This window comes from Lithobates pipiens, unplaced genomic scaffold (genome assembly GCF_037356315.1).
Source record: "Lithobates pipiens isolate NorthernLeopardFrog02 unplaced genomic scaffold, aLitPip1_a1.2 Scaffold_16, whole genome shotgun sequence".
Taxonomy (NCBI): domain Eukaryota; kingdom Metazoa; phylum Chordata; class Amphibia; order Anura; family Ranidae; genus Lithobates; species Lithobates pipiens.
Genome location: NW_027507748.1, coordinates 82532189 through 82547912, shown reverse-complemented (window position 1 = coordinate 82547912; position 15724 = coordinate 82532189). Strand labels below are relative to the sequence as shown.

At 41.9% G+C, this 15724-nt stretch overlaps 1 protein-coding gene across 3 annotated transcripts in view; it reads left to right on the top strand.

Annotated features, from left to right (window-relative positions):
• USP25 (ubiquitin specific peptidase 25) overlaps nt 1-15724 on the top strand; it is a 156530-nt gene that overhangs the window by 65295 nt on the left and 75511 nt on the right. For all 3 annotated transcript variants that reach the window (XM_077480060.1, XM_077480062.1, XM_077480061.1), the window contains exons 6-8: nt 3170-3256; nt 10865-11002; nt 11636-11712. In XM_077480060.1, the coding sequence (XP_077336186.1) occupies nt 3170-3256; nt 10865-11002; nt 11636-11712 (302 nt within the window). The remainder of the gene's footprint in view (nt 1-3169; nt 3257-10864; nt 11003-11635; nt 11713-15724) is intronic.

Genomic DNA, 15724 nt, shown 5'->3' with positions numbered 1-15724 from the left:
AGGGTCTCCCCCTTTTAGCTCATCAGACATGACCAGTCTGCTTCCCAGGCTGCAGACTCAGACCTATTAAATGTTGGTTTAATAATGCATTTAGGAGGTGATTCCTCCTTTTATGCAAACAGAGTTGGTTTAGTCTAGGATGGCTTCCGTAAGTGCACCTTTAGGATTATATAGACTTTTATGGTCTAATGTTTATTGCCCATGTTTGTACCACAGGAGCGGTCACACAGCCCTTTTGTGTGCCAACGTTATTATTTAATTTTCAGTCTGTTATAGAAATTGAAGTAGACCTCTCTAAAGTTGCTCATTTTCATTCAGCCAGTCCGCCTTCTGATTGGCAGCTCCCTTTCTTTGTCCACATTTACTCATAAGATTGGTAGAACCAGTCTTTATAATTTGTGAATCTCTACAGATTGCTTACTTAAGTGGTCAGATCTTTGCATGCTCTAATAGCTGAATTTGTAAGTGATTTGTCACTTTTAGAGTGGCCATAAATTAGAAACGTAGAAAATGACGACAGAAAAAAAGAGCAAATGGTCCTTTTGAGTCTGCTCCCAAATTCAGTAAAGATTAGGCTCTTCATGGGTATGTATTGCAGAAAAAAAACGACTCCTTTTATTGAAGCTCTTTCTTGCTGATGAGGGTTTACCAATTTGATGGATCTCTCTTGCCAACAAGAAGTGTAGTACACTTACCTGTAATTCACTTGATCTTGTCATGTAAGTCTCAATTGAGGACTGCTGGATGTCTACCTCCTGACATTCTCCAGGTGGCTTTTTCCCCATTTATGGCAAGTTTAAATAGAGTAGGGTTAAGATAAAATAGATGGAGGAAGTTTGGAATAATCTGCAAGGCCCTGCAGACTAAATTTATATGCCTTTTGGAAAAACTGGGTATTAAATGTGTAGACTTGGGAGGGGATGTGGGAGTGAGATATAGTTGAGAAGTTTATAGCATGTTGGAGAGATCTTGGAATAGCCAGGAGATAGCAGATGCTGCATATAGGCAAGTTGCTCTCCCCCCCCCCCCCCCCCCTCTCCCACACCCCTCTGTGTATACTTGCCAAAGAAAATAACCTGGACATTTTGGTATAGACAGTGCTGAGAGAGAAGTTCACAGCTCTGTGTACACTTCAACTTTGACTCTTTGGATGGTTGGACATAAAAACTCTCCACTCCAAGCCCCTTCAAACCAGGTGCCAGGGGTTATATGAGCTATCTCCGCTCACAGACCAAGTGCTAAGAAAAAAGCCACCACACACTGGAAGGATCACTGGTGTCTACATTTATTAGGAAGGATATCCACAAGCTTGACATTGATAGCCCTCATCTAGGACACACCCCTCTAATATGTTTCACCCATGAGGCTTAGTCGTAGAGATATGACTAATCCCTACACTGTATGTGAGACATCCTCTGGTGCGTGATGACTCTAATGCTGCGTACACACAACCGGGCTTTCCAGCAGACTAGGTCCAACGGACTATCGGCGGAGCTCCGATCTGAGTTTCTGAACGGACTTTCCGGCAGACTAGGTCCGATGGTCTTCCCGACGGACTTTCAAATGAATGGACTTGCCCACACATAGACTAAAGTCTGTTCATTTTGAACGTGATGAGTTGCGACGGGACTAGAAACAGAAGTCAATCTCCCCGCTTTTATCGGCGAGATTGACATCTTGCGAGCCCCGTCGCCTGGTATGGATTTTAAGGGGATCCCCCTACACCGAAAAAACAGTGGGGACCACCCCCCCATACCAGATCCTTATCCGAGCACGCAGGCTGGCCGATCAGGATAGAGGATGGGGACGAGTGAGCGACCCCCCCCCCCCCCCAAACCGTACCAGGCCGAATGCCCTCAACATGGGGGGGTTGGTGCTTTGGGGAAGGGGGACGCCCTGCACCTTGTCCCCATGTTGAGAACAAGGGCCTCTTCCCGACAACCCTGACCGTTGGTTGTCGGGGTCTGCGGGCAGGGGGCTTATCAGAATCCGGGAGCCCCCTTTAATAAGGGGGGCCCCCCAGATCTCGCCCCCCACCCTATGTGAATAAGTATGGGGTACATCATACCCCTACCCATTCACCTGGGGGAAAACCATGCACACTAGACAGGTTTTTAAAGTAATTTATTAGGCAGCTCCAGGGGTCTCTTCCGTACCAGACCTAAGGGACATTCTCTCTCTCTCTCTCTCTCTCTCTCTCTCTCTCTCTCTCTCTCTCTCTCTCTCTCTTTCTCTCTTTCTCTCTCTCTCTCTTTCTCTCTTTCTCTCTCTCTCTCTCTCTCTCTCTTTCTCTCTTTCTCTCTTTCTCTCTTTTTCTCTTTTTCTCTTTCTCTTCCCCCCCCCCCCCCCCATAGGAAAAATGTGGTTTTCCTTGTGCAGCAAGCGTGAGATGTACAGTACCCTGTAGCCGAGAACCAGCACGATAGGATCTTGCTTCGTATTTGGTCTGCCGGACCGGCATATACAGACTAACGGGTTTTCGGATAGGAACTGGGTCCGGTAGAGTTCCAGTGGAAAAATTTGAAACGTGTTCCATTTCTAAAGTCTTTAAAGATTTTTGGACAGCAAAGGTCCAAAGAAGCCCACACACGATCAAATTTTCAGACGGATTCGTTCTGTCGGACCTTTGCTGTTAAAGTCCAGTTGTGTGTACGCGGCATTATTTTACTTTTAGCTTCTGACAACTGAACAGAAGTGTAAGGAAAGTAACTTTACAGCCCCCTCTTCGGTAACAATAAGCCCCCCATGTGCTCAGATTTTATGCACAACTTGTCTGTGGTCACAAAAGCATTTTACACTCTCCCGGCCGAATTCTAATCAGTGCTTGACATGGTCCGGATGATGATGGGGAAGTGCTGTAGAAAATGATGGTGCCTGTCTGCATCTGGAGGTGTGTACCAGCAAACTGGAATTTCTCTCATTCTCCTAGCCCATACTTCAGGCTGTGTGATAGTGATTTGGCTGGAGTAGAGTAATGGGGATGTTCCTGTTCAACTATGATTTGCTATTGTCGGTGTATATTACTTTGGTAATTCGTAAATTTTCTACCCTTGAAGCACATTGGTACTTCTCTTTTACCGGTATATTGTCCTTTCTAGATCAGAAATTGACTTTGGTGGGTTTTTTTTTCTTAAATGTGTACTCATATGATTTCTCCATTTCTATCCAGTCCCTCTTCAACCTGCTGGAGTTTCGCAGACTTGTTTTGAACTACAGCCCCCCTGCAAGTGTTCAGGATGTACCCCGAAACCAAAAGGTCTAGTATATTTATCTATGTACATTTTCGGAAATCTATAATTGTGTATTTTCTATCTGCCAAGATGTAAGAGGAAACAGAGGTTACAAAACAGAATCACATGGTTGACTGGAAGTAGCAGTACCCTCACTCAGTATGTGTGGCTAGAAGCAATATTAACAGAAGGAAGTATAATTGTATTGACAGTAAGGAATTCCGGACTAGACTGCAGGCATGTGCAATATGTTCTATAGATATATTTCACATGAATGGGTAAAAGCAGGCCTAAAGCCTAAATGGTTAAAATTTAGGTCTCTGTCACGCCGAATGCAACGTGGAAATTGTGTGACCTAACTTAAAATTGCACGATTTATAAGCCGCATGTTAGTGTGGCTTGGACGATATCTGTGTGGCTTCATGTACAAAAGTCTATGCAAGTCACACCTGAACTTGCAAAAAGTAGTGCAACTACTTGAACTACTTTCAAAATCGGCTTGACTGATGAAGTTGGAGTTGCAACGATTTGACCACTTCCATTGAGGGCAATAGGGTGCAACTTTTCATGCGATTTATAACTATCAAATCACATGCCACCGGCGTGACCAGGGGCTAAGTGTGCTAAATGACTGTGGGGTTGATTTTACTAAAACTGAAGAGTGCAAAATTTGGTGCAGCTTTGCATTGCCAATAAGCTTTTTAGTCAAAGCTTAATTGAACAAGCTGAAGTTAGAAGCTGACTGGCTGACATGCACAGCTGCATCAGATTTTGCATGCTCCACTTTCAGAAAATCAAACCCTGTGCATCATAAGCAATTGCCAAACAAATTTCCCAATAAAATAGTGTTCACTGTTGGTTGCATCTCAGTGCAACTGATCTTCACATCTTACCTTACCACACCCACTCATGGACAGAGTATGGTGTAAAGCCAAACGGCATCTCCAATATGCAGGATACACTAACTGGTCGCGCATTTGGAACAATAGGAACTACCCAGAACTAGGTAAACTACAGGGTTTCTCAGCCTGGTCTAGGAATGGTGGTGTATATATTCACAGTTGTACCATGGAGGCCTCTTGTGAGACTTCCAGTCGCTTTATGTGAAATTCGATCTGCCAAATACCCTATTTTTTACAATACTTGCAACTTGGGCACGGTATATCGGCACAATCTACAATCTCTACGTGGGTAATAACTAGGCCCACAAAACTTGCACAATTAGTTACATCATCATCCCAAAAGGGACAAATATCCTCCCTATAGGTTTCCCTCCTATGTCAAGTATCTTAACGCTGTGTCACTGAACTGCAGAGCTGGCTGGGGGGATGATATAGGGCAGGGATCTCAAACTGGTGGCCCTCCAGCTGTTGCAAAACTACAAGTCCCATGAGGCTTTGCAAGGCTGACAGTTACAATCATGGTTACCACAGGCAGAGGCATGATGGGACTTTTAGTTTTGCAACAGCTGGAGGGCCGCCAGTTTGAGACCCCTGATATAGGGCATCTTTTAGATGAGGAATGGGCCACCATACTTGATAATGTATTTGGAGTGTCACTTTCCTCATCTCAAAAACGTACCCAATTGTTTATTATACACAGCACTTACTGTACATCTGAGAAATTGCACAAATGGCATAGACGGGACAACCCATTTTGTCCTCTGGTGGATATTGGTACACTTCTACACGTGCTATGTTAATGCCCAAAATTGCAAAGAGATTGGTCCACATTGAGAAGTATTATTAAAGAGGAAGTAAACCCTGATGAGTTTACTTCCTCTTTCATTCCCTGCTAAGGCAAAGCATAATGGACTACTATGCATCGCATAGTAGCCCATTATGTGTCACTTACCTGACACAGGAGCCAACGAAGTCACCGCTGTCCCCTGTAGTTCCGAGCGTCCATCTTCTTGGTGGGTCTCGCTTCTCCAGCGCTGTGATTCGCCAGAGCAGCGATGACGTCACTCCCGCGCATGCGCACGGGAGCCGAGACGCGCGGCATTGCACGTCATCGACGATGCCACGCTCAGTGCGCATGCGCCGTACAGCGGTGCCTGTCTTCGGGCAAATATCTCCTAAACCGTATAGGTTTGGGAGATATTTCTTGGACCTACAGGTAAGCCTTAATCTAGGCTTACCTGTAGGTCAAAGGGGTTTGTAAAGGTTTACAACCACTTTAATAGAATATGGAACCTGAAGCTTGAAGTAGACCCTAAAGTCTGCCTACTTGGCTGGTTAGATGAGGAACAGTATACACCCTATACCTATATAGCCATTCTCAGGGCGTTATTTGTAGCTAGAAAACGTATTGCCAGAAAAATGGCTCTTGGCATCACCTCCTACACATATGGAATGGGTTTCTGCCATAAATTACTCTTATAGGGGAACAACTGACATACAAACATCCAGGTAGCCCAAGGAAGTTTGAAAACACCTGGGATGCTTGGCTAGAGGTTTATCCCCCTTATGCCTGGTTCAAAATTAAGAATTCTCAGTGGCAGGACAACATAGTCTGCTTAACCATAGAAAATGCTAGCCAGTCGGATGGGGTATGTGGCCAGGGGGAATGCGACGGTAGCTCTCCTTGTACAATTTAAATTGGAGGAACATACTTGCTGTGAGTATCTGCAGTGGTTGAATGTATTGTGTGTGTGTTTCTCTCTTCTTCTTTTTTTTTTTTTTTTTAACCTAACAGTTAATATATACAAATACTGTGAACCACTCCTCGACACACACAATATAAAGTAATTCAGGAATTATGAATTCAGATGTACCTTTTCTAGACAATGCTTCTTTGTTTTGCATGAACTGGTGCCTTTTGTACAGTGTAAACGCATGCATTATGTAGCCGGCTGGCCACAAGAATGGATAAATCTGTGTCCTCTCAGTTATGCAATACATTTGCTTGTTGTAAAAAGAACATTTTACTTTTTTGGTTCTCAAAAACTATTTGATAAAAAAAAAAAAAAAAAATCACCAAGCATTTAATGCATTTGCACATATTGTCTCATATTTCTCTGTAAAGTACCAGAAATGTCTGATCCTGTCAGTAAAGCTAATCTAATGCCACTTCCTGTGATGTGACAACAATGCTGCTCTGCTCTTAAATTCAGAGCAGTGTTGCCACTCTCGCATATGCTGTGCAATGGGACAAGAAGACACTGTTGTAGGTGTTGGTGGCTACCAGCATTTTCACTTTTAATTCACAAGTGCTCGTAGCTTGTCAATCATCACTTGGTCTTACCTAGTCCTGTCCACTGCTTTGCGCATTGGCAGCACCGTCTGTTACTGGGACCATCCCATCGTGAGCTGCAGTGTCTGCGAGAGGAAACGTTTGAGATGCAAATAAAGAAAAATCAGCCCGGGAAGGTTATGATATTTTGTACTTTGAGACTTGTGCATCACGTGGTACCTGGATTTGGTACTTAGACTAGACTATCAGGCAGGAGCCTTTAGCTGTACTTTTTTTTTTTTTTAGCGTCCAAGGTGACGCAACCCAATGTCATATTGATAGTGTTTTCATATCAATGGGTTATTTTTGCTTTTGGCTTTTTGGGGTAAGTCTTGTAGATTTTTGGCTCAGCATAGACCCAATTTTTCTTGCAGTACAACACACAGGTGATAAGCGCAACATTTAACATGGTTAATCCCGTTCAAAGCCTCATTACCCACCACTGATGTTTGTTACTATAGACCATTGCACAGCCACTGCTGTGAGTCTTGCAATGAAATTTACTTTAAATGTCAGGAGCTGTCGACAAGCTTTAAGGAGAGTAAAGGCGAATGAGATGTTGGCTATAAAAGAAGACATTTGCACAGTATTGAATTTCACACAGGAGTGCTGTATATGTTATATCTACTGTTGGTTTTACTTCATCTTTAAAGGCATTTAACCGTGCAAGCAGCTTTTGCCTAAATAAGCAGTTGAATTTGTTCATGTGAAAGTAAAGCATTAACTAAGCGTTTTGACCTTCAGGTAAATGAGATCTTGTTGATGGTGTTAAACCGTTAGAAAAAAAATCTGAATACTGGTTTTCTGTACATTAAGGTAAATGGAAACCAGCTGAAACATAGGTTTTATTTTCTGCAACCAAGCCAATTAGCTGTGCAGAGGATAAGGTGTCTTTAGTCCTGTGTCTGGAAAGTTATTTAAATGTAACTGAATATATTCAAATAGGTTTATTGTTATTAATGTACATCTGTTAAATCTGTGGGCTACCATTGCTTGTGGCCATCTGAAAATGCTAGTTGCTTGTGTTAGTCTAACTTTAAAGGAGGCTGTAAACCCTTGTTTTTTTATTTTTTATAAAAATAACAAATGTACCTATACTCACCTTCTCCGTGCAATCGTTTTGATCCCCTGCTGGCGTGCCATGCCCCTCCTTTTCATTAGGTGCCCCCACAGAAAGCCGCTTTCCATGGGGGCACCCGTGCGGGCTCACTCCTGAGTTGCTTGTCCATTGACACAGACGGTGGACTTGGCCCTGTCCACGGCTCTCATGTCACTGGATTTTGACAGCCACAGGAGCCAATAGCGTCTGCTGCTGTCATTCTGTCCAATGAGGAGATAAACAGCGACTGGAGCTGCTGCGTTCGTGCACATTGCTGTATTGGATTGGTCTCCGCTAAGAAAAGGGATGGGGGGGGGGGGGGGGGCGGTCTGGTGGGTAGCTGCAGCACAGAAGGTTCTCACTCTAATGCGTTAAGTACAGGGAGCATTTTCAAAGTCAGGCTAGTTAAGATGGCTCTTATAGGGAAACATTGATTTTCACACACAATGCGTCATGAGCTCCCATTGTCGGAGAGTTTGTCGTACCAGTGTGAACCCAGCCTGTGGTGAAAAACCTTTAAGGCCACATGCACACTGGATGTTAAAATAACGTTATAAAAACGCCTGTAGCTTTGCAGTCAACTTTCAACTTTTTTTTCTCAACTTTTTTGCAATAGCATCTATTAGTGATTTTCCACGTTAGCATTTTTAGTGTTTTTTTTTTTTTTTTGTCAATGGATCAAAGTCGTTAAACGCTAGTGAGCGACCTTTTGTGAGCATTTATCAGCGTTTACAGCTGAAAAACGTCTCTCAGAACCCATTCGTTTTGGGGGTTTTTACTGCTCAAAAACGCCATTGCCCAAAACTGCTGCTAACAGCCTTATGCGTGCATGGACACATAGGATAACATGATGGAGAGTTTCATGACTGTAGGAAAAAATGTCTACAGCCAAAAACAGCTGCTGTAAAAACGTCCAGTGTGCCTGAGGCTTAACTACTTAAAAGAAACCCTGTTGCCAACTTTAAAAAATTGCAGGTAAAAGCACAAAAACGATTTATTTGTAATGATTGCTAAAAGTGTGTTTCCCATTTATTTAAATGTGGCTGTAATGTGACTTTTAACTTGCTAGAAAAAATAACTAGTCAATTGCCTGTTCTTATTACAGCTTCTTGTTCAAAGTGTACCCAGATTTGACTATAGCGTGTTAGGTCCTCTCTTTCATTTGCCACCATCCTCTGTTGATTTTGATGCTGATTACTAGTTACCAGCTATCTAATGGTCAGTGCATATTACTAACAGTTCAAATTTGCGCTGTTGAGATAATTATATGGTGAACGGAGGTGGCTCTTAGGCAGTTGTGTAAGGTCTCACACTCCACAGGGGCCTCACAGCCGCCTAAACGCATTTCCCCAGTTTCACGGGACAGGTTAATGCTGCTGTGCTCAGGCAGTGTTAAGAGCCCCGTCTCTCACTTAAGCAGGCCTTGTGGTGGCCGATCAGGTGATTTGTGCACCTTACCAGTGGCCCTGCTCAAGCCAATCCCTGTCAAGCTCAGCCAATTACTAATCAGTCCCTCCTTATATAGGTGTCCTCACTCCCCTCTTACATCAGTGAACCCCTTTACTTTGGTGTATTCACTGCAGACTCTGGTGTAAAGCGGAACTCCATGGACCCTTATGTAAGAGGGAATGTTGTGGACTGTGAGATAGGCACAGTCAATAATAAACAATAGAGCTGAACTACGTATACAAATTATAATACCGTATATATTCGAGTATAAGCCACGTTTTTCAACACATTTTATTTGTGCTGAAAACGCCCCCCTCTGCTTAGACTCGAGTCTTCCTGCCTTACTGTGCCCATCTGCAGCCTGGTGCACCTGATCTGGTGCTGTGACATGCAGTCGTCAGCCATCCAGTGTCCTCGTCCGTGATAGGCGGAACAATGACTCCCTGCTGGGAAACTGAATCAGGGTTTCCTCACGGACGAGGAGGAGGCGGGGCTTTGTTACACTGGATGGCCATCGACTAGACTGCATGTCGCAGCCCCGGTGTTCTGGAGATCAGGTACATGAGACATTACATTAACTGCTGCATTTCTCACCTTAGGCTTATACTTGAGTCAATATGTTTTCCCAGTTTTTTGTGGTAAAATTAGGTGCCTCGGCTTATACTCGAGTATATACGGTGTATGAATCAAGAAATAGTCCAAATGATGGAAAAAATAGTCCTCGTGTGAAATGACCAGCCCCATTGTTAAATTACCACTGCAAATAGTGAAAAATTATAAAAAGATATGATGAGAGGAGTCCTGCCAATGATATTGACACCATCAAACACCCAAATTGAATTGTGACCTCTGCCATATAAAGTGCTTGCTTGCCAGCTTATATGGACCTCCTATAACAGGAGGTCAGAAACACTTGTGGTGCTCATACCCAGCAAGGGCCTTTATCCATCCAGGAGGGGTATGAAGATGGCAACTTCCACCACACGCAGGTTCCCAAAGCAAGTGTCAGCAACGACCTCCACTCAATGTCGGCTGGAACCCTTCACAGTGCCCATATGACATGGAATCCACCCTCAGGATCTCACTCATTGAAGTGTTCCCCAAAAAATATAAGGCTCACCATAGTGTAAAAACATAAAACTTTAATAAAACAAAAAAGATTGCATTTACATCTAGGAAGCATTAAAAATGCATTTGAAAACCGCAAGCTGACCGGCTAATACACAACACCTATCCTTCTGGCATCAGAGGACCACAGTGACGTCAGCACGTCATGCGGTTTGGCACGTTTCGGCACACACTGACGTCGTCTTGGGACACCACATCTAAGATGTCCGCACTCTCCAGGCTTTTGGATGTCTATACAAGGGAGGCTTTTACAGGGGAATAACCTCTATAACATTTTTTTATTTTTTTAATGCAAATACTGTATATTCTTATGGGAAGATTTTTATTTAAATTGTCTGGCAACAGGGTCTTCGTAATACTTCGGAGACACAAATGCGCAGCGAGAAGCAAATTAAAAAAATTCAAGTGTGTTATCGCTATACTGGTTTCTGGCACAGATCGCTATTTGCCTAAGATATGTTCAGTTCTGGGGATTTCTGTACAAGGTATAAACATGCATATATAGCCATTATGACCCTAAATCTCTGTATTAAAGATATTTTAACATCTGAATCTTTGAAGTGTCATCTCTTGTTTAAAGATATACTTGAAAAAAGGTGGGAATGTAGGTACAAAGTGATTGCCAGGAATGTACCATATATTATAGTTGTTTGCATAACTGCCTTTTTTTTTTTTTTTTTTTTTTTTTTTAATGTACTTATTTTTTTAAATCTGCACTCCACAGGAACACAGAAACCTGCCTTTCATGCGTGAGCTTAGATATCTCTTCTCACTGTTGGCCAGTTCGAAGAGAAAATATGTCGATCCTTCTAGAGCAGTAGAGATTCTAAAAGATGCCTTCAAGTCAAATGACTCTCAGCAGGTAACTTCTGGCTACATATTATTCTTTCTGTGCTCTCTGCATGATATTGTTTTTAAACTGGTGCTATCTCTCTGAAAGCAAGAGGAGAACTACAGTATCATTGAAGTCTAATTTATTTCTATTTATTGTTGTGTAGCACAGACCCCAAATGGGCTGGCTGTTTGTGCAGCTAAAAGGTTCCCGCCAGTGCAGCAAAAAAGCGCCCATCAGTGCCACCAATCATTGCCTCACCATCAGTGTAAAAATTACCAGTTTGCAAAATTTTATAACAAACTATGACTTTTTTTTTTTTTTTTTTTTCAATCTTTTGTTTTTATTCTGCATAAAATAAAAGGAACCCAGTAGTGACTAAATGCCATCAAAAGAAAGCTCTATTTGTGTGAAAAAAATGTTACCAATTTAGTTTGTACAGTGTCGCATGACACTGCATTTGCCATTCGAAGTGCAACAGCGCTCAAAGGTGAAAATTGGCCTGGGCAGAAGGGGGGTATAAGTGCCCAGTAGGCAAGTGGTTAAGAAATGGTTCTTGTATGTGCAGTGAAATGTGGTTCAATTATGGATGACATTATGTTCAGCCTCTCTGTTTTGCCATCTTATAGCCGCACTGATGGGTTTTCTTTTTGTTTCCTGCAGCAAGATGTAAGTGAATTCACCCACAAACTGCTGGACTGGCTAGAAGACGCTTTCCAGATAAAGGCAGAGGAGGAAAGGTGAGGGGTGTGCCTTTTGGCATGGTCTTGTTTAGCTTGGTTTTTGAATTAAGATGGGCAAGCTGAGACTAGAATTCTTCTTATTAAATGGTGCAGAGAATTAAACACAAGAACATTCATCAATTTCCCTTCTGTGTCGCATGGATTGATGACTCTCATACTCCCAGAACCTGTTCCTGTTTTCATGTAAATGTATAGTGTGAAGGAATCTATTTTTTATTTTTTTTTATTACATGTACAAGCTTCATGGGAATGAATTTGCCTTTTTTTAAACTCATTTAAGGTGTTCTCCGTTTACCTGTAGCTTGTCCTGACACCTCAGTTTACACTGCCTATGAATAACCGGTTCTGTTTTCATCTTGGCAATACAACAGTAAAACCAAGCGGGCCATCTCACACTATAGCGTCTGTGCACAAAAGCCTAATACATCCCATATTTTCATCCCTGTATTTCTGCTTTTATATTCATTTTTTTTTTTTCACTAAAGGCTGAGCGATTCTAAATTTACTGCTTACTTAATCTAGTGTTTAATGTTTTTGTGAAATTGTGTGTGTAAACCTTAAAGGTCATCTAAACCCAAGAAGAAAAATTCACACAGGCCCTGTCGCCAACCTAAAAAATTGCCGGTAAAATTTATATAATGGAATTCATGACGTTTATAACATAGAATACTGCTCGTTTGAATAATATGATCCCAAGATTCAATAAGATCCTTCGCATCTATTGGAACCATAAACATATCCGTGAAATATACACTCGGATGTTCTACCCATCTAGAGTTTCATGAGGGTGCCCGGTAGGGTGAAGTTTACTTTCTCGTACTTCCTTTTCTGTACCCTTTTACTTATTTTTTTTTGTTTGCCAAGATAGCAATGCCACTTTCTCTACTGTGGATTTTGTCTATTTACAGTAAATAGGCCATTACAGGTCGATCATATTTTCTTTTTTTTTTTACAAACTTTTTTTATTTGGTACAAAAGGTGGTACAAAACAGACATGGCATAAGTCAAATGAAAATCAGAGTGTCAGGAATACAATTGGACTATATAACATACATATGTAGTAGAAATACATTTCATTGCATAAAAGTGAAGAATGGGATTATAATCTTTTTTTTTATAGCGCTTTGTGGGGTCGATCATTTTCTAGCCACGAATTTGTACACTGCTATAACATTGTCCTACATTGGTTATGTATATTTAGCCTGGCTAATCCATCTTTTTAGAACACACCTAGCCTTATGTAAACCATCTTTGGGCATTGTCATCAATTGTGTATTGTTTTCCTGATGTATATGCTACCTTATTCTCAGTTCTTGTTTCTTATTTTTTCTTTTTTTATTGAGTGTTTTACTTTATTACCTTCTGTCTATGATATACAACTTTAATAAAAAAAAGTTAAAAAATTGCAGGTAAAAGCAAATATTTTAAATGCTTACTTACGGCAGCTACCCTTTCCATAAACATTTTTTTTATTCACTTGCTATGTGCATCTGAATTGGCTCTTGCACTTCATGGACCTCTCTTATTCTAGGAGAGTCTAATTACTCTGTGAGCTGGCCCAGCTCCTCTGCCTTTCGCCTTCCTACACTTATTTGTTATATAGCTGCTGGGAGGAGAGGAAAAGTTCATACTATAAATATAACTTGAGTGCCTATCAAGATGGCGGCACCCAGCAACAGTCTTGGGGCTTCTGGATGTCTGCACAAAGGCAGTTTTTACAGCTGAAAGGCATGTCTTAAATACGTTAATGCACATATAATCTTATAATGAGCTTGTTGTTGAAATAAATGGTCTGGCAACAGCATTTAGAGCAGCATATGATCACACAAGAATGGGACAACATTCCTCTCCCGAAATTCCAGCAACTGGTCTTCAGTTCCCAGACCTTTGTGGTGTTAAAACAAGTGGGGATGCTACAGTGTGGTAAACGTGGTCCTGTCCCAACTTTTTGGAATTGGGGTTGTATTTCGCTAGCTTTTTTTGCTCTGTCCCAACTTTGAGACGTGTTGCTGCCATCAATTTCAAAATTGCCTTATTTTTTTTTTCATAAAATGAGTTTATGTTCTCACTTTAAACATTTGATATGTTTGATTTTCTGTTATGAATAAAGTATGGGTTTATGAGAATTGCAAATCACTGCATTCTATTTTTATGTGGATTTCACACAACATCCCCCTTTTATTTGTTGAACTAGATGGACTTGTGTCTTTTTTTTTTTTTTTCAACCTGATTACCGTATGTAACTATTTTTGGAATTGAGGTTGTATTCATGACCCAAGATATTTTAAAATACACCATCCTAAATTACAAAGGGGTAAACAATACTACAGAATGTTCCCTGCACTTAGTATGCAGTTCAAATTGTGCCTAAAGTTGTAAACAGACCATTTGGGTTCAGTTACTGATATTACTAGCTGCTGTTCTGGATAAAATTAGGTCTGCTTATCAGTGGCAAGCAATCAGTTTCCAGTTCCTGGAATGGTAATGTACTGATCCCACATGTTGGTATGGATGAATAGTAGGAGATAAAGTAGACCTAAGCCCACTCACTAAAATCTCATATTAAGTACGTTGGTGTAATTTCAAAAGCGGTTTTCAAGTCTGCAGCTCTCATTAAATAATACCTGGTAATCCTATCTTAACTACTTCAATACCAGGCACTTGGACACCTACCTGCCCAAGCCAATTTTCAGCGCCATCGCAATTTGAATGACAATTGTGCGGTCATGTGACATTGTACCCAAACAAATTTATAATTTTGTTCCCACATATAAAGCTTTCTTTTGGTGGTATTTGATCACCTCTGCGATTTTTTTATTTTTTGCGCAAACCAATAAAGACCGAAAATTTAGAAAAAAAAATTTCTGTTAAAATTTTTTTGTAAATACGTTATCTGCACTGATGGGCACTGATATGGCTGCACTGATGGGCAATTGTGGGCGGCACTGATGGGGGGGGGGGGTACTTGTGGCCAGCACTGATGACACTGATGGGTGGCATGGCTGGGCATCACTGTTCTTTTAGTACATACTGGTGCCAATTTGTGCCCATTTGTGGGCACTGGCACAGATTGGGCATTCATTTGAACATGTGGATGGCCATGGGGGGTACATACCTGGCCCTCCACATGTTGCCCCCTTCCCTGATGCTCCTAGTGGCGTCCCTGGTGGTCCAGTGTGGTTATTGGTGGGGGGGCTGCTCTGGTAAACAATCAGCGCAGGCCCCCCTGTGAATGAATAAGGTGTGATTTGGTAGGAACAAACGATATGTTTCTATTCTCCTGACAGAACAGGGACAGAACAAGTCCCTGTTCCTGCTCTCGTGCACACAATAGCGCTGCCGGCCATGTGCATCGGGTTAGCCACCGCGCACGCCTGCTATCACCATTAAAGGCACAGATGTACCCATTCCGGCATGAGCTGGTTGGCAAGTGGTTAAAAGGAAAAACTATTTGGGAAGTGGAGGGAGCCCTGTTGTGTGGCCTGCCTTTTCTCCAATTATAGAGTTCTCTGCAGTGTCTTCTCATAAAAGGAGCAATGTGGCATTAACCGTGTGCTGTCCAGTGGATAGCTTTGTCAGATCTCTGCTATACAGTCATGGGCAAAAATATTGGCACCCCTGCATTTCTTTCAGATAATGCACCACTTCGCTCAGAAAATTATTACAAATGTTTAGGCATTCTCATGTTTGTTTATTTTGATTGTATTGGTGCCACACAAAAAAGTGGAGAAACACGAAGCCAGATCTGAGGCATTCCACGCAAAACTCGACTGGACAAAATTATTGGTACTCCCAATTTAATATTTGGTAGCATACCCCTTAACTGAAATCAATACTGGAATTTTGGACCACTCTTCCTTTGCCAACTGTTCCAGGTCTCTCCCAACTGCTCCCAGGTTCTTTTTCCCAACTGCTATTTTGAAATCTCTCTACAGGTGCTCCTATGGGATTTAGATCTGGACTAATTTCTGGCCAGTTCAATACTCTTCAGCGCCATTTCTGAGTGCTT